The following is a 25,496-nucleotide window of genomic DNA, read 5'->3' as shown; positions in this document are numbered from 1 at the left end:
GATTCCATTTTCTGTATTCTACAACTCCAACATACGGTGCACTTTTTCATACTTTTAAATCTTTTCTTTGTCCTACACCTGGTTAACACATATCCCTTTCAGAATGTCCTACAGTTCACTCACCCCAGTCCAGTATTCATTATCTGCAAGCTCTTGTAGAGTTGGGGGACATTTCTACGTCATTATTATGCCACCATAAAGCCTGGCATGAGTTTAACACATGGCAGCTAGAAAATACTATTAAATAAGTCAGTAATAACTGAACTGATCAGTGGCTGCATTGGATGGATGAAAAGAGAGGGTGGAAAGGAAGGAAAGATGGCTGGATGTGTGGCACTGTGTTTTCTGCATACAGCACAAAACTGTGCTAGTTTACTGTGGAGACATCATTTGCATTTCATACCTGGACTGACAGGTGATGCTGAAAATGAAATCAGAGAAAATACTATCATTACCCACAATGTGGGATTCAGCTGGTTGCCCAGGAGATCGCAGGGTCTAGTAGATATTTATACTCATGCAATTATCAAAGAAACCAAAGATTCCTTAATGTTATGATGTCTGAGATTGGATCTTGAGTTTTTTGAGCCTAAAGAAAAACTATTTTGTTTACTTCCCTCTCCTGTCTCAAACAAAATCTTACATTAAAAAGGGCATATTGGAAAGGTGAAGATAAAGTGTGAACTTGTATGCATGGATTTGCCCTGACATGGAGTATGAGTTTAAATATGTGTCCTCACAGAGGAAGAGGCAGTTGTAGACGGGGAACTGAGATGCCCCTAGACAATGATAGTTCAATGCTGTAGGATTCCACCCTCCTGAGGGCTGGGATTCTTCCCTCTCACCAACATTCTTGACCCTTCATTCTTGACCAGGTGAGCTGGTGCACACTGAACTTCCTGAGAAGAGGTGGACAGTGGAGTCTAGGCTCCACTTTCAGAGGCTAATTTCAAGCCATGGTTTTGACCTCTGTCTCCTTATCGCAGACTACTTGCTTGGCAGCTCCACAGTGAGGGCCAAGGAATATTTTTAACAAGCTCACCAATTTGGAATTTACTAACGTGGGTAATAAGAATGACTATTAATAATACAGGATCTCCTAGCTTTAAAAACCCTGGAGGTAAAACAGGAGCCATGGATGTATGGTGGGTTAAGGACTGGAGAGCCAAATGAAAGGCTGGGGGTTCAAATCTATAACTAACGCCATGGAAAAATGATGAGGCAGTATAGTTTCTTAAAGATTCAAGCCTCAAATATCTTCTGGGACAGCTCTGGGACAGCTAGCTCTAATGTGCCGTATAAAGTCACTATCAATAACAGCAGATTTGGGGGAGGTTTAGAGTTAAAACAGAAAATTAAGGGCTGTTTGTACTCATTGTGAAGTTTTGTGGGTTTTTTTTTAAATTTTATTATTTTATTGTGTGCGTGTACCATCAAATCAGATCTGACTGGTACAGGAGGAGATTGTCCCTCCCTTTCCAGCAGAGCACCTGGTGGATTTGAACTGCGTGCCTCTGGGATTGCAGTGCAGCTTCCTGCCATGGGTTTTTTTTTAAAACAATTATTTCTTTCAAGAAGGGAGGTTCCTTATACATTGAACACTGAATTAAAGTGATAAAAATTGCAGTTTTATACTCTATTTTCTTTTCAGCAGTCCTAACTGCTTTAAATAAGAGGCTCCCAAAGCCCCAACAGACTGTTATTCAAAATTGAACAAATTTCAGATTGTAATATGGAATTCAGGACAAAGCTACAGTTAAGAATTTGGGCAACACAGGTTTCACAAAATAACCCATGTTTTCTTACTTGGAAACACGACTGGAGAACAAAGCTACAGTTGAGAATTTGTGCAACACAGGTTTCACAAAACAACATATGCTTTCTTGTCAGGACTGATCTAATCTTGACTTCAGCCAATATAAGGACAAGAAAGAAGAAGGAGACCAAAGGCTTGGTCTGAAAATAGTGGGGAGATAGAGTGACAGAACCTTCATCTCAGAAACCCCTCCATTAATGCAGGATAGGGGAAGGCCATCAGCCTGCATTAAACTGGAGGTTCACTTCTGTAGCAGTCTGGGAAGAAAGGATAAAAATGAGGGAAGAAAGAGGAATAGGAGAAAGGAGCAGGAAAACATAGACATTCAAGAAAGAGGAGAAAAACAATGTCTGAGAAAAATAAGAAGATGAATGAATAGGGCAGCCCTGGGGAGGCAAAAGGAGAGAAAGGGCAAGGGGAGTAAAAAATGAGGAACCAGACCTCTGAGCTGGAGGTGTCAAGTTAGAGGTCCCTGCTACTGACTCACAGTCCCCTGAGATCTTTGTCCTAACCCTGCTCGGAGGAAGAAGGTTCAGCTTAATGCATTTATATAACTGTTTGTGACTTTCTAGTCTGTTTGTGACTTTCTAGTCGTATCTGAAGGAGCTCTGATGGTTGCACGCTTGGTTACTAACCACAAGGCTGGTGGTTCAAACCCAGCAGCTCCATGAGAGATCATCTGGTGAGAAAGATCACCAAGTGATCCTTCTTCGCTCCCAAAAAGATTCGACCCAGAAAACTCAATGAAACAGTTCTACTCTGTTAAAATATGGTGTCACTATGAATCATTATCAACTTGGCAGCCCCAACAACAAACTCTCATAGGGATGTCTCTCCAAGTGTGGCTTCGCCAACCCTGGGAAGCATGCAATGACCAGCTAGAGACAGACATGCTGCTAGGCTGGTGATTACCACCCCAGTTTCTTTGGCGAGTCTGCCCGCACACTGACTGGAAGGATACTGCAGTGTCTTCATGTAATTCTGGATCGCCTGGAGCCAGTCTGGGATCGTCATTGACAGCCTGTAGTTTGGGACCTGCGGTACTGAAGGCTGCAGAGAAAAAGACAGAAGAATTTTTAAAAAAGTAATCCTTTTTAAAAAAACTGTGATTTTCTGCCTGGGGCGGGCTGTCCTCGGCCCTCTGCCCAGGGAGGGCTGTCCTCGCCCTCGGCTTGGGGCGAGCCATCATGGCCCTCAGGGTGAGCTTCTCAGTGCCATCTGACCCCTGGGTAGGAAAAAAAATGCATAGGGTATCCAGAGAATTTTATCTAGGCTACTTTCTGCCACCCTCTCCCCCAGTAAACCTGAAAGCAACACCCCCAAAACCCCTCTATTTGTAACTCACAAGTTTGTTCTCTCTAGGTTTGCTCCCTTTCCTACAGGTAACCTTACCACTGAGTTTTACTTCAGACCTGACCCCGAACCCAGTGCCAGTGACAAAAAGGAAATACAACTGCCAGCTAAAGAAGCAGCCTGGTTTCACTCTCACAGGGAGACACCTGTTTGTTCTCCTAGAAATCTTCTCCAGCACCACAGCTCAAAGGCATCACTACTTCTATCATCCCTAGTCGTTGTCCAGCTTTCTGATGCACAGCAAGTGATTGTGAAGACCATGGCCTGGATCAGGTGCAGGATGGACACAGGGATCATCCATAAATCCTCACTGACTCACCGCATTTGACCCAGAATTGAAGGTGAACAAGGCCCTAGAGAAGGGCAACATGGCATCAGTGACTTCACGTCTTATCAGCACTCCTCCTGTACAACAATCACTGAACTCCTCAGCCTGAGAATTTCCCCAAGTGGGATTAAGAAAGATTCCCCTTGCACTTGACCCTTTCCAGATGAGCACAGTCCCTCTGACTCACACGAGCCATCTATATTTCTCCCTGTCATGGCAGCCGAGTGGGCTCTGCCTTTTGGTCAACATTCAACTCACAGCAATTCTGTTAGAGCAGAACTGCCCACTTGTTCTTCCAAGCCTGGAATCTTTATGAGAGTAGAGTGCCATATTTTTTGCCCACAGGGTAGTTGGTTGAGTTCCAACCAGTGGGCTTCACATTAAGAGCCTAGCACTCTAACGGCTACCCACTTTAATCACCAGAGTTACCCAGTTTCTGCAAGTGAAGCTTTGATCCTTGCTGAGAAAAGACCAAAAGCAGGCAGAAGCTAGAAAGGGGCAGCCAAGTACCTCTTCTTGGGAATTTCCTAAGACCCCGACTCCACTCTGAGCACTTTGCTGGTTGACTGGAACCACAAGAGAGGCACCACCTTTGTGGGTCAGCAGCGCAAGTACAGGCTCCCCCACCAGAGCTTCCTGGGGCTCCAACGGGGCTGCAGGGTAGGAAGGTGGATGCCCCTGGAGGCATAAGCTACTTAGAAGGAAGAAGGTGAAGAGGCTGCAGGACAGATTGGTTCCATCCTCAGAGAAAACAGGGAAAGGGAGGCTGTGGAGATTTAAAGCTTAGCTGACAGGAGGAGAAGACTGCCATGGAAGAGATTCGGGACCAGTGTGGGGTGGGATCTGAAGGCCTCGCTGGGCACAGAGCCGAAGCTTCCGGACAGTCCTTTTCTGTGACTCTCCCAGCTCTCCAGGCTCAGCTCCCAGTGAAACAGGAGGGTAAACCCTCCTCAGACTCCGCTCATGGGCAACAGTTCTGTTCACTTTCCTGCATTTACTCAGAAAGCTCCTTGGCATTCTTTTTCTATCATCTCTCACTTTTGAAATGTCTTTTTTCACAGAAAAAAACTAGTCACACTTCCTATTTCACAGCCAAAGTGTACGTGTGTGTGTGTGTGTGTGTGTGAGAGAGAGAGAGAGAGAATGGGAGAAAGAAAGAATGCAAGAGAAGGAAAGAGAGAGGATGTATATGTGTGTGCTGGAATGTTCACCCAGCTACATTGCATTTACAACATATTAGCTCTCTAGAGAGTCGTTATGGGGAACAAGGTTATGTTTCAATTAGAACATTTCTTCACATGCCCCTCCTCCAAACCCACACGGACATAAAAGGAAATGCATCACCACGTCCGTGTATCTAAGAAGTGTCAAGTTTGCCTTTAATTTTTGCTGAACATCTACTGATACACTCAGGTATTCCGTGTGAGAGTGTGCTAGAGCCTTCACAGAGAAGTGAGGTGAGGAGATGTGAACAAACATTCTCCAGCATCTCCTAAACGCCCCGCGACATGCCAGTTACAAAAAGAGAAGGGGCACAGGAACAGTGGAGGGGAGAAGTTTTCTAGTTTATTAAGATGAAAGTATATTTTTATACAGAACCTGGTTAAGTGTGGAAAATATCTCCAAGAATCACTAGTTACCTAAAAGATCCCCAGAGAGTAGCCAGAATTATTTGGTTCTGTTTGGGGACCAATCACCAAATTACTGAAATTCTTCCCAAATCCACCAGGGCCCACAAGAGCCGGGTGGGAGGGGTGGGAGGCAGGTGGCAGCTGGTTCTCAAGAGAGCAGCCTCGTGGCGCCCAAGAGCTTTTAAAAACAGCTGTATAGTTACTTCAGCCTCAGCTGCAAGCACAGCTTTGGAGCTGTGGTCACATTCCCCCCTCACTGAGAGGACAAATGCATACATTCCCCAAACCCCAACTGGGGAACAGGGCTGTGGTGGAGGAGGCCAGATTTCTGAAAGGGATGATGTCATCTGGTTACTACTACTCACTCTGAGGTCTGGGACAGCTGGCTGAGGCTCAAATGTGAGGTCAGTTTCCAAATAGCACCTTGGGCTCCAATGCCCATACAGGAAAATGAGCTAGAAACCAGGTGGGCTTCCTGGAGTCTAATTTTAAGACAGACACAACTAAGGTCAAATCTCTACTCTGTTGCCTGCTTGCTCTGGAGCCTGGACAAACTGCATGATTGTTCCAAGTCTGTTTTTCCAATATCATCTACTTCAGACCTTCTTTCACCAGATCAGTTAGCAAAGAAATTCTGCCCAAAACTAGAGAGGGCAGCTCTGGTGGTTTAGTCTGTATGGAGCTGTGCTGAGAACCCAAGGGCAAAGCCTTCCAAAGCCTTCCCCAACAACTCCTAAGGAGAAAGTTGGGCACTCTCCTCTCAGGCTATTTACCACCTAAGAAACCAAATGGAGGGTCAGCTATGAGTATAACTTCAGAGCAATGAGCTTCAGTTTTTTTCTGAGAGCCAGTGAGGACGCGCCTCAGCTTCACTGGTGGGAATAGAAGTTGACACAACCTTTTCTCTCCCCTATTAGGGTCCTAAGTGTCTCTCCTAATGCTCTTTCTTGTCCCATCTCATCAATTGCTATCTGAAACTCCAACTCCTCTCAAAGCTCCCACCTCTTGCCTCCTGCCACCAGCCCAGTTGAACCCCCAACCAGCTGTAAATGCAGAATCTAGAGGGAACTGATCAAAGCCAACCTACCCACATAGTCTTGGAGCCCACAGTTGGGAGATGGGGGCACAAGGGGTTATAGCGGGACAGGAAGAAGAAGTGGTATGGGCAGGAGGATTGTTGTTCAAAACAACATCAAAACACAGTCAAGCATCATGTGCATAGACTCTTCCACTCCATTTTTTCCAAATACAGCTGACCTCCTGAAGGAATGCAAGAAGTCATAGCCAATGGACACAGGGAAGTATATGGCATCACCATGTGAGAGAGCAGGGGAAGGTGGGAAGGGACTGACGAAGTGGTGAGGGCCTCACAGGCCCCAGGAATCCTTCACATGCAACAGCAAGGTGACAGCAAAGCCTTTTGCCCATCTCTACTCTGAAGAGTGCACAGGCAGGAGAGGAATTCTCTACAGTAGCCTGATTGCATAGAGATGAGGAGGCTCTGAACAGCAGCCAAGGACCCAAGCTGAGTCCCACATTTGCCGTAAGAGGCATCCAGGAGTCTGCTGACAGTGACCTGTCTGGTATGGACCTTAGGATTAAGGTCACATCCTTGGTGGTGCTGCACAGGATAGACTGATGGATGGTTGTCAATCCAGAAGCAAAGAAGGGGTGAGCCAGCAGGGGGCCAGGAGTGCAGCCCTGACACACCAATAAAGTGTCCATTCACAAGCACACATGCACTTTTTCACCCAAGTGAAGTTCTGTCCTTTAACTAGGTATTATGCCCCAATTTGGAATCAACATGAAAACAGACATAAAAGCGAAGGAGTTGCTGACAGACATCTCTTGCTGAATCCATCTGGTTTCGCTGAACTTCAAAGAGTCAGGCTCGGGGAGCTCTGGTGGCCTAGTGGCAAGGAGCTGCAACTACAATCCCAGAGGCGCACAGTTCGAATCCATCAGATGCTCTGCCGGGGAAGGAGGGACAATTTCCTCCTGTACCAGTCAGATCTGATTTGATGGTACACTCACACAAAAATAATAAAAATTTTAAAAAAATTAAAAAAGAGTCAGGCTCCAGTCAGCCCAGGGCAGCAGGAGCAGTTTCCAAGCACACACCATGGCTGGTTGCCCTCAATTAGTTACTCTCCCTGCCCCCTCCTTTCTCCTCCTCTATTATCTCTTTCTCTTAACATCAACAATGATGTTAAAACTCCAACCTCGCACTAGTCAAGGGCTAACCTAGAGACTGGTAGTCTCCAGAGGAGAAGCCTACATTCACAAATGTAAAGAGAGAGTTCATGCAGCAGGTAAGTTTGAATGAAGAGGGCACCTGGATCCCCAAGCAGATTCTATTATGGCTGCAGATGGGATTTCCGGCAGTCAAAGGAAATGTCACTCAACCTTACAGACCTTTCAATGGCTAGAAACAGTTAATTTCCCGAGGGCTCTCCAACACTGACTCTGAGTACTTCCCACTCCCTATCATTCTTCCAAATTCCTCACAAGACATTTATTTGGTTGGAGGGCAAAAGGACTTGGCTCCAGAGGAAAGTCGGCTGAGCTCAGTGCAGAAATAGCTCGAGTGTGGTCCCGAGAAATGAGAGTTCTTAAGCAGTTTCCATTCCAGTATGTGGGGTCCAGGGCTTGGGGGGTAGGGAGGTATGTCAAGATGGAGAACCAACCAATAAGGTTTAATGTAAGGCAGAGAAATGATAAATCTTTATTTGGGTTCAAAAAGCCAACTGTCCAAAGCTGGGCAAAGGGAGTCTTGGCCTGGCAGTAATTCTCATAGGAAAAAGATCTGGAAGCTGTAAGTGGCCATTAGCATATTATGAAAGTACAATGTCACGTGGTCGCGATATATCAAAAAGTGAACAATTTTTTAAAATAGCATTCCACAACAATAATGGAAGCCAGGACAGGTCACAGGAAGTAGAATTCCATATTCCCTACTATTTAGCCAGTATCTTAAAAGACTGTTTTTTCACAAGTGTTTGTTTTAGGAGACTAACTGGCAATTGTTCTAGAACTATCCCAGGGGAGTGGGGAGGTCTGGAAGTTAACCATTAACAAAAGAGTAAAAGTGCTGCTTGAAGACCAGGAAAAGTAAAGATGCAGAAGTCGTGAGGACTCATCAGCCCACAGCTTCATTCAGCCAGCAGTAGAGGCCTGGAGACACCAAGGATCACAAAACCACAGGATGTGAAAGTGGAGGAGAATTTTACATGCTTCCTAATCTCTTATTTTCAAATCAAGCCAAACCCAATTCTGGCTCACGGTAATCCTTTACCGGGTTTCAGAGGCTATAAATCTTTACAGGAAAAGACTGCCTTATTTCTCAGAAGCAGCTGGCCTTTAAGATAATAGTGCAAAACATACTATACTATACCACCAGGAAATCTTATTTTCATTTTAGAGATGAGGAAGCGAAAGCCAGAGACGCTAAGTGATTACTTAGCACAGGGCAAGATATAGCAGAACCATGGCTTGACTTCAGTCCCTTGATTTTTACTCTTAGCCTCTCCTGTCACAGAGCATAGCTTTGTGGCACTCCAAGCAATTGGAAGTTGCCAAAGAAGTTGGGCATGTTCCGCTTTTATTCTAAGAGAATCTAAGATTTAGTGGGGAAATATGATTGAGAATATAGGAGGAAGGACTTTTGTTCCACCTCCCTAACTAATCTGGCCAGCTTGAGGAGAGAGCCTGCCTGGCAAGGCACGAGTCTCCACTCCCAAGAGACACTTGGAAAAAGGATGGAATGTTGAAGGTTGGAATTCTGTTGACTGTTCCTTCTCTGAAATTCCATGGTTCCCATGGAGAGAAAGGGTTCCTCACACAGAAGGCAGGGGAAAGACTGAAGCCACAGCTGGGGGGTGTGTGCTAAGGGTGTTGAGTCAGAAAGGCAGCATGGGCTGGGGGAGCATCTCTCTTTGCTCCTGATGAAAAAGAAAAGTCTTGAAGTCAGAACTTTAAGCCAGCCAGGACCAGCATTTTTCACACGCTAAAGGAGAACTAAGCAAGGCTAATGGACAGCTGGCACTAACGCAGGCAAAATTCAAGCTGGGCATAATGAAGATCTTGACTGGTGAGGCAGAGTGATAACGCACTGACCACAGCAGGGCTCTTGGTGGCTCTGCGGCTTCCCCAAGGGCACACTTGGTTCCTTCACCCGCTCAGCTGTCACCAGGCTGGGAACCAGACCAGACTGCCCAACCAGAAGGCTTTCCAGCTCTCAGGTCTGGCATTTCACGACCTGTCCAGGAATGCCCTCAGCCATTCCAATATCCCCAGGTCCAGGGCAAACCATCTGCCATCCCGTTTCCCCAGGCTCTGCAGCATTTCTTCCCAGTTTGCACGGAGTGTTTCACACAAAACAGCTTCTCCTTCCAGTTCACCTCCTCCCTGAACATGACCTATACCACTATGCTAGTGACATCCTGACTGTGAGACACAACGCACTGGCTTCTGCCCAAGGAAAAGGTGCTTGACTCTTCAGCTTATCTCTATCCAGTTAGACTGATTCATCATGTGTATGGGAAAGCCCCTTGCAAGCCACAGTCCAACCCTCCCTGTCCCTTGGAGATCAGACAAGCCAGGAAGAGAGCGGGCCCACCTTTTTGCAACTTTCAGAGGTGAAATCACTATCAAATAATAAAAAATGCCAAAAAGTCTGGAAATTATTCCTATTCAGACTGAGCAAAATTCGGTCAAAGCCGGATAAATGATTTGGGGGTGAGGGTGAAATGTGGTTGTTATTGTTGTTAGGTGTCCTGGAGTCGAGGACGGCTTATAGGGACCCCATGAAACTGAAATGAGAAAAAGCTAGGTAGGGATGCCTGGCGGTCCCCTGCATTCTCGGCATTGCTAGTGTTAAAGCAGGCTGCATATAGTTTTTGCGGGAGGAGTTAGTGGGGGTGTTGATAAAAGAATTTGGCTCTAGGATCAAAGGAAAACAAAAAACCCTTGGCATTTCCAACAACACAGTCTGAAACAGCACGCCTTGGTCTTCCCTCCTCCATTTCTAAGGCTTCCAAGAAAAACATCTCAATTAAGGACGAGTAGGGGGATGAGAGTTGGGGGACTTGGAATAGGTAGAGCAAGGGACTGCTTAGCTGGGCCAGTAAAAACGGAATTTATTTCTATTTGTGGTGTGCAGGTTGAATTGGTCCTCTCACTGCCCCCACCCCATAACCACTCCGAAGCCACTGACCTTTGCCAAGAACGCGGCGTTCCTGATGGCGCCCACCATTTCACCTCCCTTGGGGTGCACCTTGGCCACGTGCATCCACATGCGCTCCCAGGTGTGGCTGTCAATTGGGAAGCCGCTCTTGTTAACATGAAACAGCACCCCGCCTTCTTTGTCCTCCTCTTCCGAGCCCCCGCTCGTGGCGAGGCTCACTGGCCGCGCGTGGCTGCTCCGGGACCGGGTGCCTTTGGTGCCTTTGGGGTGGGGGCAGTGGTGAGTGTCGGCAGCAGAGCCGGTCATGGCGGGGCCAGGGCGGGGCAGGCAGTGGTGGGGCGCGCGGCTAGGGGCGTGTGCTCGGGCGCTTTATAGGGATCAGCGCCCCGCGGGGGCGGTGTTCTTCATGCCTCTCGCTGCCGCAGAACGCGGGAAGGGGGTGAAGCGGCTGTTGCTCAAGGGCTGTGCCTGAAATCAATGGAGACACATCAGACAGCCAGCTAAGTAGAAACCCAGAGGAATCAAGGCTGAGGTGTGTCCAAGAGGAGTGGAGGAGCTGCGGCTCAGGTTGTCTCTTGTTCCCCTACTGGGCTGACAAATCACCTAAGGCACTGAATCCGTAATCGAGCCCTATGATTACCTAGAAAGCTGGGTTGGAAATTGCCACAAAGATTCACACCCACCTCAACACCAGGAAGGGAGTGAGGAAGAAATCACAGGAACGTGGAGGTGATTGTGCATTTATAGGGAGTAGAGGGAGAAGAAAGGCAACTCGTGCAGTGTGTTAGAAAAGGAGGTCCCCAAAGGCTCCATGCATTTCTTAGTCTCCAGATGTGGCAAGGCTACGAGCCGAGCTGCGCCAAGAACATGCCGGCACGTGAGCGCCCGGGTTGGCGCGAGAGCGCAGTAGACGCCACGGCTTGCAAAGGCGGCCCCATGGCTTCCAGGGAACCCTCCCGACCCCGGCGGCCGAGTGGGTAGCCCTGAACCCGGTGTGAGGTGGAAGCACCTCCTCCCGACCCGAGCTTCCGAGTTCCAACAGCACGGAGCTGGAGGAAATCGCCGCCTGCGCGCCGCCGGAGGAGGAGCCGCGGGAGGGCGCGCCGCAGCTCCCCGGACCCTACCTCTGCCCGGCGGGCTTCATTGCTGCAGAGCCTCTCCCGGTGGCCGAAACGGCGCTCGCTGCGGCGACGGTTGTCGCCTCATTCCATTTTCCATTCTCGAATGTTATTCCGTGACATATAACAGAGTCACCCGGGCAGCCGCCAATGTTCCGAATGCGTCCATTGGCCACCGCAACAAAGAGGGGCGGGTCCCGGGCCTCCGGACGCTACAACCCAGAGCTTCGCGCTGCTCTGATTGGCGTTGGGGCTACGGGCGGGAGGGGAACAAGAATTGGGAAAGCTGGCCAGCCGCGGGACAGCAGATCTCTGTCGCACTCTGGGAGTCGCACATTGTTGGGGCGTTTGGCCACGGGACTGTAGACTCAGTTTCCCCGGAAGTCGTAGCACTGCGAGGATTTGCAACTGCAGAAAGTAAGGCGTAAGAAAAGCCAGCCGGGATTTCTAGTCATTTACTAGAAGGTTGTTATGTGCCATCGAGTCGCCCGCGACTCATAGCGACCCTAAGTACAACAGCCCTAAACCCTGCTCTATCCTGTGCCAATCGCTGTCTCCGATACACCTATCCTCATTACCCCAGTCACTGAATCAATCCATCTCATTGAGGGTCTTCCCCTCCTGCGCTGTCCCTCTACACTACCAAGCATGATGTCCCTCTCCAAGGACTGGTTCCTCCTTTCAACATGTCCAAAGTATGTTAGATGGAGCCTCAGAATCCTTGCCTCCAAGGAGCAGCCTAGCTTCACCCTCTCCAGGCCGATTGTTAGAACTGTATTCCCTATGGCAAAACGGATGGTGTAAGGAGGGGATGTTTATATGCATCCACAAAATTAAGCCGTTTGTTGCCAGAGTAAAATATCTCTAGGCTCTAAGTTTGGGATCCTTCCCCTGCTAAAGAAGAAGAGAGAAACAGGAGTCCTGGCTTGGCTTTGTAAGCATGGAAAGAGGTTTATTAGGGGGAAATACTTGGCAAAGTAAAACCAATTTGCAAAGGGAAACTAGCCTATGACTCATTATACAGAAGAATATGGGGGTTAGGTTATAAGAATAGGTTAGAAGGGATTTCATGTTTATTCATAAGTTGTTGTTAGGTGCCATCAAGTCAAATATGACTCATAACGACCCTATGAACAACAGATCTGCAACCTGTCCTATCTTGTGCCATCCTCATCATCTGTAACACACTTGAGCCTATTACTGCAGTTTCTGTGTCAATCACCTTGTTGAGGGTCTTTCTCTCATTCACTGACCCTCCATCTTTTCAAACATGATGCCCATCTCTAAGGAACAGCCTCTCCTAGCACATACCCAAAGGATGTGAGACCAAGCTTTGTCTTCTTTGCCTCCAAGGAGCATTCTGGCAGTACTTTCTCCAAGGCATACCTGTTTGTTCTTTTGGAAGTCCATGGGATATTCATTATTCTTCTCCAACAAGACAGCTCAAAGGCATCAATTCCTCTGTCATCCAGCTCTCAGATGTATATAGCAAGTGATGGAAAAGATCATGGCCTGAACCAGGCACATTTTAGTTTTAAAACTGATACCATTGCTCCTCAGTAATTTGAAAACCTGGTATGAAGCAAAACTAGTTAAAATCAGTTCCTGGAGCATGTGCAGAACACCTTTCATGACAGAGGGCTTGCCTGATGCAATACATCTCCTGATCTCCTGACTGCTAGTAGCAAATGTGTTGATTGTGGATCCAAGTAAGATGAAACAGTTGACGATTTCGGTCTTCTCTCCATCTGTCATGATGTTGCTTATCAGTCCGGTGGTGAAGATCTTAATCTTTTTGATGTTGAGCTGCATTCTGTATTGAAGACTATGGTCTTTGATTCTCAGCAGCAGGCATTTTAAGTCCTTCTCTGGGAAATAGTCATGAGGTTATGGTAATTTAGTGCATGCATAGGTGGTTCTTTAAGACATAAGCTGTTGCAGAGGCTTTTGGGTAATAAAGTATCATTTATGGATGGTGCAAGTGTGCTGTGTAGCAAGGCCCTCTGGTTGGAATCCCCTGTCTGGTGGGTAGTTTTACTTCCTGTCTTGGAGAGTCAGCCCTTAGTCTTGAATGGTGTTCTGCACATGCTCCTGATTTTAACTAGTTTTGCTTCATACCAGGTTTTCAACGTCTTATGGCAAGAGAAGTGTAGCAATCATCAGGAGTTAATGGATAGCAGGATTTAAGGCAAGTACAAGATATCAGGAGAGGCTGATAAAATACTATACTATTTTATACTTTCCTGAGAGATTTTATCTTCCTCATTCTTGACAGAAATGGAAGTCTCATATTGTGTAGCTACTTTCTGATGAAATGGGGCACTGACCTTCTAGTTGTTGTTATTGTTTTTATACTGTCATGTTGGACCGACTCAGAACTCGATGGGTTTTCAGAGGCTGTAAATCACACAGGAGGTACAGCTGGTGGATTTATATTGCATGCCTTTGGATTGACAGCACAATTCCTTACCACAAGCTACTAGTTGTTACTATGTACCATTGCGTCAAGTGTAACTCTTCCTTGAAGTTAACCAGCCATGAGAATTGCCAAATTGTTTGGAAGGTTTCAATCTACTTCATTTGACCTCTTTGTGGCTCCTCTCTTCCAAGTTTTCAGAACAGTCTCCTGTTAGTTCTTCCTTTACTTGAAGGTGCTGACAGGACTTTGTTTCTATACGTCTTAATAGCCTGTTGGACTTGTCTTGGAGAACTCTGGGGCTTAGTGGTAAGAAGTTGTGCAGCCAACCCAAAAGAACACAATTCAAAACATCTAGCCAGCCGTTCTGCAAAAAGTTGGGCAATATTTTCCCATGCGATTTACTTCCTCTAAAAGCCTACTGTAGGATCAGCTACGAATTGGTTCCAACTCAATGGTACACAACTTTCCCCCAGTGAATGAAACACTCCAGAGAGTTGTTTTCCTTCTGGGCCAAGCAATAAGTCAGTGACTATGAGGGGGAATATTTAATATTTATAAAGGCAAAGTTTCAGGCTGGTCTTGGAGGCTGCACGAACGGGCCTTTGGCTTCTTGGAAACCAAGCAATATAAAATTTGGGCTATGTTGGGAATTAATGCAAGCCTGTTGTTACTTTGAATAAACTTGAGAAACTCCAGACTTGAGAATAATTTCCTTAAGTAATGTTTCACATTCCCTGCTTCCTCAGATCTATTGTTGTTGTTATGTGCCGTTGAGTCGCTTGCGACTCATAGCGACCCTGTGTACAACAGCTCTAAACTCTGCTCTGTCCTGTGCCAATCTCATTGTCTCTGACACACTCATCCCGATTGCCCCAGTCACCGAATCAATCCATCTCCCAGGGGGCCTTCCCCTCCTGCGCCTGCTTTCCACCCTCCCAAGCATGATGTCCTTCTCCAAGGACCGGTCCCTCCTTACAACATGACCAAAGTATGTTAGACGAAGCCTCAGAATCCTTGCCTCCAAGGAGCAGCCCGGTTTAACCCTCTCTAGGATGAATCTGTTTTCTTAGCAGTCCATTGCACCCTCAGCACTCTTCCCCTAGACCAAAGCTCAAAAACATCAATTCTCCTTCTATCCTCCCTGGTCACTGTCCAGCTCTCTGATGCAGAACAAGTGATTGCAAAGACCATGGCCTGTACCAGACACACCTTAGTCTCCAGAGACACACCGTTGCTCTTGGGTACTTTAGAAAGGTCCCTAACAGCAGACTTTACCATTGCAATACGCCTTTTAATTTCCTGGCTGCTGGTGCCAAGAGTGTTGATTGTGGAGCCAAGCAGACTAAAGCTGTGAACAATCTCAATCTCTTCACCATGCATCCTGATGCTGCCAATTGGTCCAGTGGTGAGAACCAGAGGAATGTCTATCTGTGCTTCATTGATTATGCCAAGGCGTTTGACTGTGTGGACCATAACAAACTGTGGCTGACTCTGAGAAGAATGGGAATCCCAGAACACTTGATCGTGCTAATGCAAAACTTATACTTGAACCAAGAGGCAGTCATCAGAACAGAGCGAGGAACACTGCATGGTTCAAAATTGGGAAGGGTGTGCGCCAGGGATGTGTCCTATCTCCATACCTTTTCAACCTGTATGCAGAACAGATCATCTGGGAGGCTGGGCTCTATGAGGAGAAATGTGGCATCAGGATTGGTGGAAGATCTATCAACAATCTGCATTATGCAGATGACACAACCCTGCTTGCTGAAACTGAGGATGACCTGAAGTGCTTGAGGCTCAGTGTCAAGAAAACAGCTCTATTGAGATAATCTTTTACCTAAGTAGCGATATCTATAAAATATAATAAGTGTGTATACCCTTCATATGGGGGCTGTGAAATGTACCTATTAATCTTCTCCAAATAAGTACCTTGATTACTGTTGAGTGTGCTTAATCAGAGGTGGGGTATGCTTGGGGATTATTTCCTACCCGTTCTTCAGAGTTATTAACAACCTGCTTAAACAGTATTTTTCTTCCTTTTTATTCACTTTTATAAAAAGATGGCCTCTTGCTTGCAATCGGTTGCTTCATGAAAGTTCCTAACAATGTGAAATTGAGAATAAGAAGCCGGTGTATCTCAACAGCTAGCTACCCAGCTGAAGACTGATAAATTGAACTTCCTTTTCTTCCACAGTATACGAGAATTTATCTCGAAAGACAAGTGGTTTGAGATTAAGAACTTTCTCTGGTTTGAGCATCTTAGCTTCTCAACTTAAACTCATTGCTATTGATTGATCCTCATAGCAACCCTCTGCTGAATCTCTGACATGGTACACCCGAATGGGAAAAGATTTCGTCCTCTCCAGAGCTGCTGCTGAAGGTGAACTGCTGGAGGCAACAGCCTTCTAACAGTGCTGCAGACTGTTCCACCAGAGCCATTTAAGAGACCTGTTGTTGTTGTTGTTAGGTGCCATTGAATCAAATGTAACTCAGAACGACCCTATGAAGAAGGGCACTGAACCTTTCATATCCGGTCCTGTCCTTAGCAACGTTGGTAACGCTCAATCCCCTTGTTACAGTCACTGTATCAATTCATCTTTTTGAGGTCTTCCTCTCCTTTGCCAACTCTCCTCCTTTCCAAGCACATGGTTTTTTGTTGGTTTTTTTCCCCAAGGACTGGCCCTTCTTGACAATGTGCTCAAAGTATGTGAGACGAAGTTTCACCATCCTTTACTCCAAAGAGTGCCCTGTACTTTCTTCCAAGACAGCGCTGTTTGTTCTCTTGGAAGTCCTTGAGATATTCAGTGCTCTTCTCTAACACCACAACTCAAAGGCATAAATTCTTCTGTTATCCTTTCTCATTATCCAACTTTCTAAGGAATTGGAAATAATTGAAAAGACCATGGCTTCGATCAAATAAACCTTAGTCTTTAAACTGACATCATTAATCATTACTCTTTAGTACTTTGGAGAGGTCCTTGTTAGCAGATTTTTCCAGAGCAATACATCTTTTGATTTCTTCACTGCTTGTACGAAGAATGTTGATTGTGGATGCAAGAAAGAGGAAATAGTTGACAACTTCAATCCTTTCTCCATCTATCATGATATTATTGCCTTTTACATTAACCATAATTATTAAAAATCTTTTTAAAGCAAAGCTGATCTCTGACAGTAAAATCCTGAAAGTCAGCCAGGCCTGGCTGATCAGTTGCAGTAACTGAGTTAGAAGATCAGGTGAAGAGATGCTTTAAAGCCATGGTGAAATGAACGACCCTCCCAAATTTACCTCTGTAACATTTTCTTTAAAGTGACCTGGGCCCTGTCCCTTCTAAGCTGAGCTAAGTAACCCTGTACAAATCTCTTAACTGCTCTGAATCATTGCTTCTCTTCCTGAAAAGTAAGCCCTTTGCTTTCCAAGGAATGCTCAGGCTTTTAGATTCTAAGATTTTCTTTTGTGAACACACAGGTAGTGTTATTAAGTCAACTATGACTCATAGCAACCCTGTGAACAGCAGATAGAAACCTTGTCGTACCCTGTAGTACCTGCAGGATCTCTGCCATGCTCTATTTCACTGAGAATCTTCCTCTCTTTCCCTGGCCATCTACTTTTCCCTCCATAATGTCCTTTTCCAAGGACTTTCTCCTCCTGATAACATGCTGACAGTATGAGATGGAGTTTCACCTTGCTTCCAAGGAGCACTCTGCTTGCACTTCCTCCAAGACAGACTTCTTTGTTCTTTTGGCATTCCATGGGATATTCAATATTTTCCACAAACACCATAACTCACAGGCATCAATAATTCTTTGGTCTTTCTTATTCTAATATTGCTCAACTTTCATATACATAGGAAGTAACTGAAAATACCATGACTTGGGTCGGGTGCACCTTACTCTTCAAACTGACATCCTTACTCTAACACTCTAAAAAGGTCCTTGATAACAGATTTTCTCAATGCAATCCATCTTTTGATTTCTTGGCTGCTGCTACCACGAGTGTTGAGTGTGGATGCAAGTAAAATGAAATACTTGACAACATCAATCTTTTCTCCATCTATCATTATACATTTTCTATTGGTCCCAGGGTGAATATTTCTGTTTTCTTGAGGGTGAGATGTTCCTCATGTTGAAGGCTGTAGTTGATCTTCAGAAAATGCTAAGACCTTCTTTACTTTCTATAAGCAAGATTATGTCACCTGCATAATGTAAATTGTTGACAAGTCTTTTCCAATTCTGATGCCACATTCTTCGTCCGGTAGTCCAGCTTCTCAATTGATTTGCTCAGCACTGAATAGTTATGGAGAAAGGATACAGCTCTGATGCACACCATTTCCAATTTTAAACTTGTAGTGTCCCTTTGTTCTGTTTTAACAACTGCATTTTGGTCTATGCATAGATTTTGGATTAGCACAATTCTATAATTCCTATTCTTCTCCATGTTATCCCTAATTTTCTATGATCCATACAGCCAAATGTCTTTGCATAGTCAAAAAACACACTTTTAAAACACCCTGTGAACAAAAAAATTAAAACAAACTAACAAAAAAAACCTGTGAACAAAGTTGGAACACACAGGAGAATTGTTATAATAACCTTCCTCTTCATGCCAGCTTTGAGAGGGGAAAGCAGTTGTCCTAGTGGTGCTGCATAAACCTCAAGTTTGGGATCAATATAATGGTCAAAACATAACTAATGACAGAATCAGTTTCTGGATGCTTATCTCTACAAATTTTCTTTACTGGAGCTAGAACTTCTCTTCTATGGGAGAGTTATTAAGGGTCAAGGAGTAGCAAGAGCCCTCAGAGGCAGCTGAGAGGCCAGAACTTGGGTGAAGAGACCTAGATTTAGACCTAGCCCTGCACTACTGCCAAAGCAAATGAAAGTCATGAATAGAACTTTATAAATTCAATAATAAGAATACCAATTTAGTTCTATATAGACAAAAGAATTAGGTCAATTCTGAAGATTATGAAACAAATACACCTGAAGGAAATCAGAAAATGAAAAGAGAGCACACACCCACACCCAATTAGATTGCTGCCTCAATTTTCATTTCCGGATGAAAATGAAAACATGCCTCAGAGTAGTCTATTTTCTTATCCCAAACATGATTCTTCCCTTCTTCATTCATTCATCTCCCAAATCTGCCCCTTTCCCCCACACTTCCTTGGAGTTTCAATCTAGGAGACAAGAGTTTCAGTATGAAAACTTGTATGCAGAATACAAGAGTTTGGCTTCACAATCCCTCAGGAGAAAACTGAGCTTTCAGAGCTCAACTGATCAGACCAGTTGGTAAACACTGAAGAATATTTGGCAGGTGTCACCGTCCTTGGAATCACTTCCTAGTGACCCTGTCCAGGCCTAGTTCAAATGACAGCAATTACCTTGTTAAAACAGGGTCTGGATTCTGCTTTCCCAGAATAAAAATTCTAGGAACCAGAGAGGGTTATTGGTCTACTTTCCTGCCTGCAGGCATCTGAATACTCCCAAACAAATACTCCCAAACAGTTGATCAAATACTGTTATTTTAATCTCTAATATTCTAATTGTCCCCTTTCCTGTTCCCTAGGAGGGGAAAGGAGGGCAGGTTACATAGATAGCTATGAGATTTGGCTGTTTTTAGAAGTAGTAATGATTCTCCTGAAGTGAACTGCACAGACCTAGCAAAGGGTCTAGGACACAAAGCTCCTTTGTTCAAAACTTAGTTGAGAATTGGTCTAGTTGTATTGAGCAACATTGGTCTTGATTTCTTTGTATGCTTTGTGTTGGATAACACTCAAGTATAAGTCAAGCAGGACAGAGTATGAGTTGTGAAAGTTCAGTTAGTAAAAGTGATGAAGCCCCAGTGAGGCAGGGCCAACTTGTGAGTTGAGTAGGGATCCAGGATGCGTAAGTACTCAAACTCAGTGAACATGCTCATTTTCATCACTGGCCTAACAACAGATACAGCAGCAAAGTGAATTAAAAAGATTTGGACAAGAAAATATGGGTTCAAATATTATTCCCCTATTCAAGTGTCCACTGCTAGGTTCACAAAGATAAATTAGGTAAAATTCTACCATTATGGATCATATATTCCCAACCTCACTACATATTGTTGGTACAATTTTGGGTAAGTTACTCACTGTCTTAGACTTGTCATTTCTTCACTAACTAGCTTTAATACTACACCTTAAAGTAATGTCATGAGGATTCAGAGAGGTAAGCACCTTTCGTAGACTTAATACTGGTTAACCAATATTCAACTAGTAACTAGTGTTGCCATTGAATTAATTCTGACTTATGATGACACCATGTGTGTGAAAGAAGAACAATATTCTATAAGGTTGTCTTCCTTTTCTTTTTAAAAAATGAATTGCTATTATTTAGGTGTGCATTCACATTTCAACATTGAATGGTCATGAACAGAAAAGTGGAAAATGGAGTAACTTGCCAGGAGGTCAAGCCTGCCAATTTCAGGAGTCTGCCATACACATCAAATTATTTTTTTTAATTCTTTCTTAGGATTATAAGAAGCAGCAACAGCAAAACCACAATATGCACTGAATTTAAGGTTCACTTTCTTCCACTTTTTTAGGCTCCAAACTAGACTTGCAAGGGTGACCTTCCAAGGAGAGTTCTGTTTCTTTAAAACGCCTTCAAATTTAAAAGTAAAAGTCTGTACATTGAAAGAAAACAAGCAGAGACCAATATATGTTTCCATGTGCCACTGTGTGGCCATTCTCTGAGTTTAATCACTGAGGACTTTGAGAGCTGGCAAGTTTGAGCAATCTTGGTGACTATTCTTGTCACACTATCAAAAGCTGAGCTAAAGCAACAAATCAGTTGATAATGAAAGCAGAGAATGGCAGTGCTGAGGACCCTGTATTCATGTCCCAAACGGGGGGAGAGTAATAAATATAGTTCTAAAACTAATTGAAGAAGGTCAAAAACTCTTTTTGCAACTTTACCTGATGACTTCAGCCAAAGTTCAAAGTGTATGGTGGTGATGTTGTAAGAAGTGACTTAAAGGAGGAAGAAGGAAGCAGCGCCTCTCAATCAGTTGCAATGGGAGAAGTTATGGAGAGAACCCTGAATTCCTCACCAAAAGCCAATTTCAGAGGATAACGTAAAGAATTACCATTTATATTTTGGCAAAAAAGTGGGGTAGAAGAGAGTTAGGAAGGGAAATGGCTTGAGATGGAGTATTATTTAAGACCCAGTATGAACACAGCGGTAGTTCCATGGACTTCACTCCACTCCTGGCTCATCTTTCTTTTTTTTTTAAAAAAAATTTTTATTTAAAATATTTTTTTTTGTACTGCCTTATAGAGTTTATATGTTGTTATTATCTGCTGTTGGGTTGTAGAGGACTCATAGCGACCCTATTAATGGAAGACCTCAACACTTGGATAACTTTAATCTTTTCTGCATATTCATAGAGTTTCTGGAGGCAAGCTATTAAGGAAGTGGATGCCACACCTGCTTCCAAGCCTGTTTTAATCAGGGAGCTTCACCGAATACTATCCAACATGAGTAACCATTTTCACATATGGCACATCAGTGTCACAGTGTTTAGCATCACAGCAACCATGAGTTACCTCTGTACAGCAAATGGATAGACCAGTGCTATACCACTTAGAAGAATGTCTGACCAAAAGCCATTAAAGCCAGGCCTTGGAGCTGCAGACTAAAAGCACCCACCTTTGGCTTGGTAGAATCACTTTCTGTCCACTGCGCCAACAGAGCTTTCTCTATGTTACATTGGCCTTTTTAAAAAATCTTCCTTTTTAAAAATTGTGTGTGTGTGTGTGTGTGTGTGTGTGCGCGCGCGCGCATACCGTCAAATCAGATCTGACTAGTAGAGGAGGAGATCGTTCCTCCTTCTCCAGCAGAGCATCTGGTGGATTTGAACCGTGCACCTCTGAGATTGTAGTACACATTCTTGCCACTAGGCCACCAGAGCTCGCCAAAATTTTCTTTCTTAATGAACATGAGATTCTTTTCCCATCTATGTGATTCCTTATTTTAAGCCTAGGTTCTGATCTGTTGTTCATATTGTCGGCTTAGTAGTGCTTAACAATAAGATGACAAAAATTAGCAATCTGGCGCAGGTGAGCAACACAGCGGTGAAGGCGAGCAACACAACGGTGTCCAGTCTGATGTGCTAAGGACAGACGACTTGGCAGCTTAACGTCTGGGAACAGACAGCTTGTCCTGCCAGACAGCTCGCCCACCCCCGCCCCCTGCGATGCACCCCAGTTCCCCCTCCCCCCTACGCCCAAGGCGTGCCACCCAGACATCTGCAACCTGACCGAAGTACTCACGTGTGACCACTCGAAAGCCAGCCCTGCTGGCACGAGTGGTACAGCTGCAACCTGCCCTGCAAGTCCCCACAAGGACAGGTAGTCCCATCAGGCATGACAGGGACAGCTGCAAACTGAGTGAGGCCCTTGTGCATGCCCACCCAGAAGCTAGCCCCGCCAGGCACCAGCCAGACATCTGCAACCTGAGTGAGATTTCACCCATTCCCACCTGAGCAGGTAGTGCCACTAGGCGTGATCGAGACATCTGCACACTGAGTGGGTTCCTTGCATGGGCCTACCCACTCAGGTAGCCCCCTGGCCAGACGCAAACGGGACAGCTGCAGCCTGAGTCAAGTCTCTATGTGTGATGTCTGAGCACATGCCCATCCTACATATATGGTGCTTGTGCCTGCCCTACCTGTTCCCCCCTTTCCCTCAGCCTAGCATCTCCCCACATCCAGTCATCTAACTGCCTTTAACCCAGAGCACGTTGGTCTGACTTAGCTGTAACAACGATCCAAAAGAAGAGGCCACTTTCACAGGCCATGAATGGACACTTCCCTTGGTACAGAAGTTCAGAGAGGAACACAGAAAACAGCTACAATACCCTCTTCTGTACAAGTGATTTTAGATCAAGAACCTATCATCATCTCAGGCATGAAAAACCTCACCACAGCATCAACCTGAAAGAAACAGGTCACCTCACAAACTACACAAGTGCAAAGCAAGATGTCACCCCCCAAAAGTGACACAATACCAGTTAATTTCCTGAAACCAGAAAGTCTGATTGGAACGTTCTGACACAAAATTTAAAAGAAAAAAGGATGAATATTTTCAATGGGTGAAATACAAACTTGAAGAATTATAGGACACTAAAAGCAAAAACCAGGAGGGGCATAAAAAACAATCCAAAAGAATGCAGATAAAACAAACGAGGCATTAGAGGCTCTGGAAAAGTAAGAAATCACAATCCAAAATATGAGGTCCAATGTTTCAGATGCTGTCAACATGATGGAGGGACACATGAACAGAGTTGAAGAGATGGAACACAGGATCAGTAAAATAGAAGATAGAATTGTCACCACTGATCTGCTAGAGCAAAAAGCAGAATCAGAAAAGAGGGGAAAAGAAAACCTAAGAACAGTGTGGGACACCATCAAAAGAAATAATATGTGCATCATCAGAATCCCAAAACAGGAAAATGCAAGTAAAGGCACCAAAAAAGTTGTGGAAGAATTACTAGAAGAAAACTTCCCAGGCATAATGAAGAATGAGAGAATATATATATTCAAGAAGCTGAGCAAATACCTTATAGAACAGACCCCAAAAGAGAAACACCAAGGCATATCAGAGTCAAATTTGTCAGAATAAAAGATAAGGAGAGAATTCTGGAAGCAGCGAAGGAGAAACAAAGAATAACCTATAAGGGAGAGCAGATAAGACTAAGTGCCAGTTTTTCAGCAGAAACCATACAAGCAAGAAGACAGTGGAATGACATATATTGAATGCTCAAAGAACACAACTGTCAGCCAAGAATACTATACCCAGCAAAATTGTCCATCAAATAAGGAGAGATATAGATATTCCCAGAAAAACAGAACCTAAAGAAGTTTGTAAAAACAAGACCAGCATTTCAGGAAACACTGAGAGACGTCCTTCTTACAGAGATGCCACAGAAAGCAGGATGGACCAAACTAACTAGCAACAACACCAAAAAGAACTCAACACAATGACAGCAAAAAAACCGTGCCTCTCAAAAATCACTGTAAATGTGAATAGTTTAAATGCACCACTGAAGAGAAAAAGAGTAGCAGATTGGATTAAAAAAAAAACAAACAAAATCCATCAATACGCTGTCTACAAGAGACACACCTGAAAAGTGAAGATAAAGAAAGACTAAAAAGGGTGGGGGAAAAATATACCAAGCAAATGACAACCAGAAAAAAAGCTGGAGTAGAGCTATTAGTCTCTGATAAAATAAATTTCAATGCAAAAACTTTCACAAAAGACAAGGAAGATCACTATATAATGCTTAAAGGGTTAATAAAACATGAAGACAATAATATTTATGCACCATATGATAGACGTACAAAATGTATAAAACAAACCTTAACAAAACTGAAAAAGGAAATAGACAAAACTACTATAGTAGTTGGAGACTTAAATACATCACTCTCAAGAAAAGATAGAATGACCAAAAAGAAACTCAATAAAGATGCTGAAGAATTAAACCACACAGTAAAACAACTCGAGCTCACAGATATTTATATGCTAATGCACCATCACTCCCCCCCCCCAGTATACCTTCTTCTCCAATGTGCATGGAATGTTCTCCAGAATAGATCACATCTTGGGCCACAAGGCAAGAATCAATGAATTTAAAAAAAAACACATAGAAATAATACAGAGCATCTTCTCAGACCACAATGCTACAAAATTAGAAATTAATAACAAGAGGATAATGGGAGAAAAAAAACTATACATTTGGAAGTTGAACAACACCTTGCTTAAACATGAGTGGGTACAAGAAGAAATAAAAAATGAAATTAAAAAGTTTCTTGAAACAAATGACAATGGAAACACAACATACCAAAACCTCTGGGTAACAGCTAAAGCAGTACTCAGGGGTCAATTTATAGCAATAAGCAAACACTTCAAAAGGCAGGAAAAAATTACCATTGACTCTCTAACACAACATCTCCAACAAATTGAAAAAGAACAGCAAGGAAACTAAAAAAAAGTAATTTTAAAAATTAGAGCACAAATAAATGAAATAGAACATTAAAAAAAACCAAATGTAACCATCAACAATTTGAAAAGGTCAATATAATCGATAAACCACTAGCAAAACTAACAAAAAAGAAGTAAAATAAACAAAAATCCAAATAAGAGATGAAACAGGCAATGTCTCAACAGAACCAACGAAAATATTTTTATAAAATAAAAATAGAATAATCATTGGAATAGCATGGAAAAACTATACTCAAACAAATATGAAAACCTAGAGGAAATACTTAGAGATTTGAATTGACACAACCCAAAATTGAACACCTGAACAGACATTATGAAAGAAGAAACTACTTCCAGCCAAAAAAAGCCCTGGACCAGATGGTTTTACAAGTGAATTTTATCAAACATTTAGAGACGAACTGTCACTAATGCTACATCAACTATTTCAGAAAATAAAAAAAGATGGAATTCTCCCAGACTCATTCTATGAAGCAAACATATCCTCAATACCAAAACCAAGTAAAGACACCGCCAAACTAGAAAACTATAAACCAATATCTCTTATGAACAGAGATGCAAAAATCCTCAATAAAATCCTGGCCAATAGAATCCAATGAGATAGATATATGTATAA

The 25,496-nt window shown here is 44.0% G+C and overlaps 1 protein-coding gene across 3 annotated transcripts in view; it reads right to left on the bottom strand.

Moving 5' to 3' along the window:
- VASH2 (vasohibin 2) overlaps positions 1-11,475 on the bottom strand; it is a 42,568-nt gene extending 31,093 nt beyond the window's left edge. For 2 of the 3 annotated variants that reach the window (XM_006890548.1, XM_006890549.1), the window contains exons 1-2: positions 10,344-10,619; positions 2,778-2,866 (exon numbers count right to left, since the gene is read on the bottom strand). In XM_006890548.1, coding sequence (XP_006890610.1) covers positions 2,778-2,866; positions 10,344-10,619 — 365 coding nt within the window. Of the gene's footprint in view, positions 1-2,777; positions 2,867-10,343; positions 10,620-11,437 lie in introns of those variants that run through there. The other variant, XM_006890550.1, reaches the window with a different exon arrangement.
- Between the last annotated feature and the right edge of the window lie 14,021 nt (positions 11,476-25,496).

Source organism: Elephantulus edwardii, unplaced genomic scaffold (assembly GCF_000299155.1).
Source record: "Elephantulus edwardii isolate Elephantulus edwardi_28Jun2011 unplaced genomic scaffold, EleEdw1.0 scaffold00090, whole genome shotgun sequence".
Taxonomy (NCBI): domain Eukaryota; kingdom Metazoa; phylum Chordata; class Mammalia; order Macroscelidea; family Macroscelididae; genus Elephantulus; species Elephantulus edwardii.
This window is presented reverse-complemented; position numbering and strand designations above follow the sequence as displayed.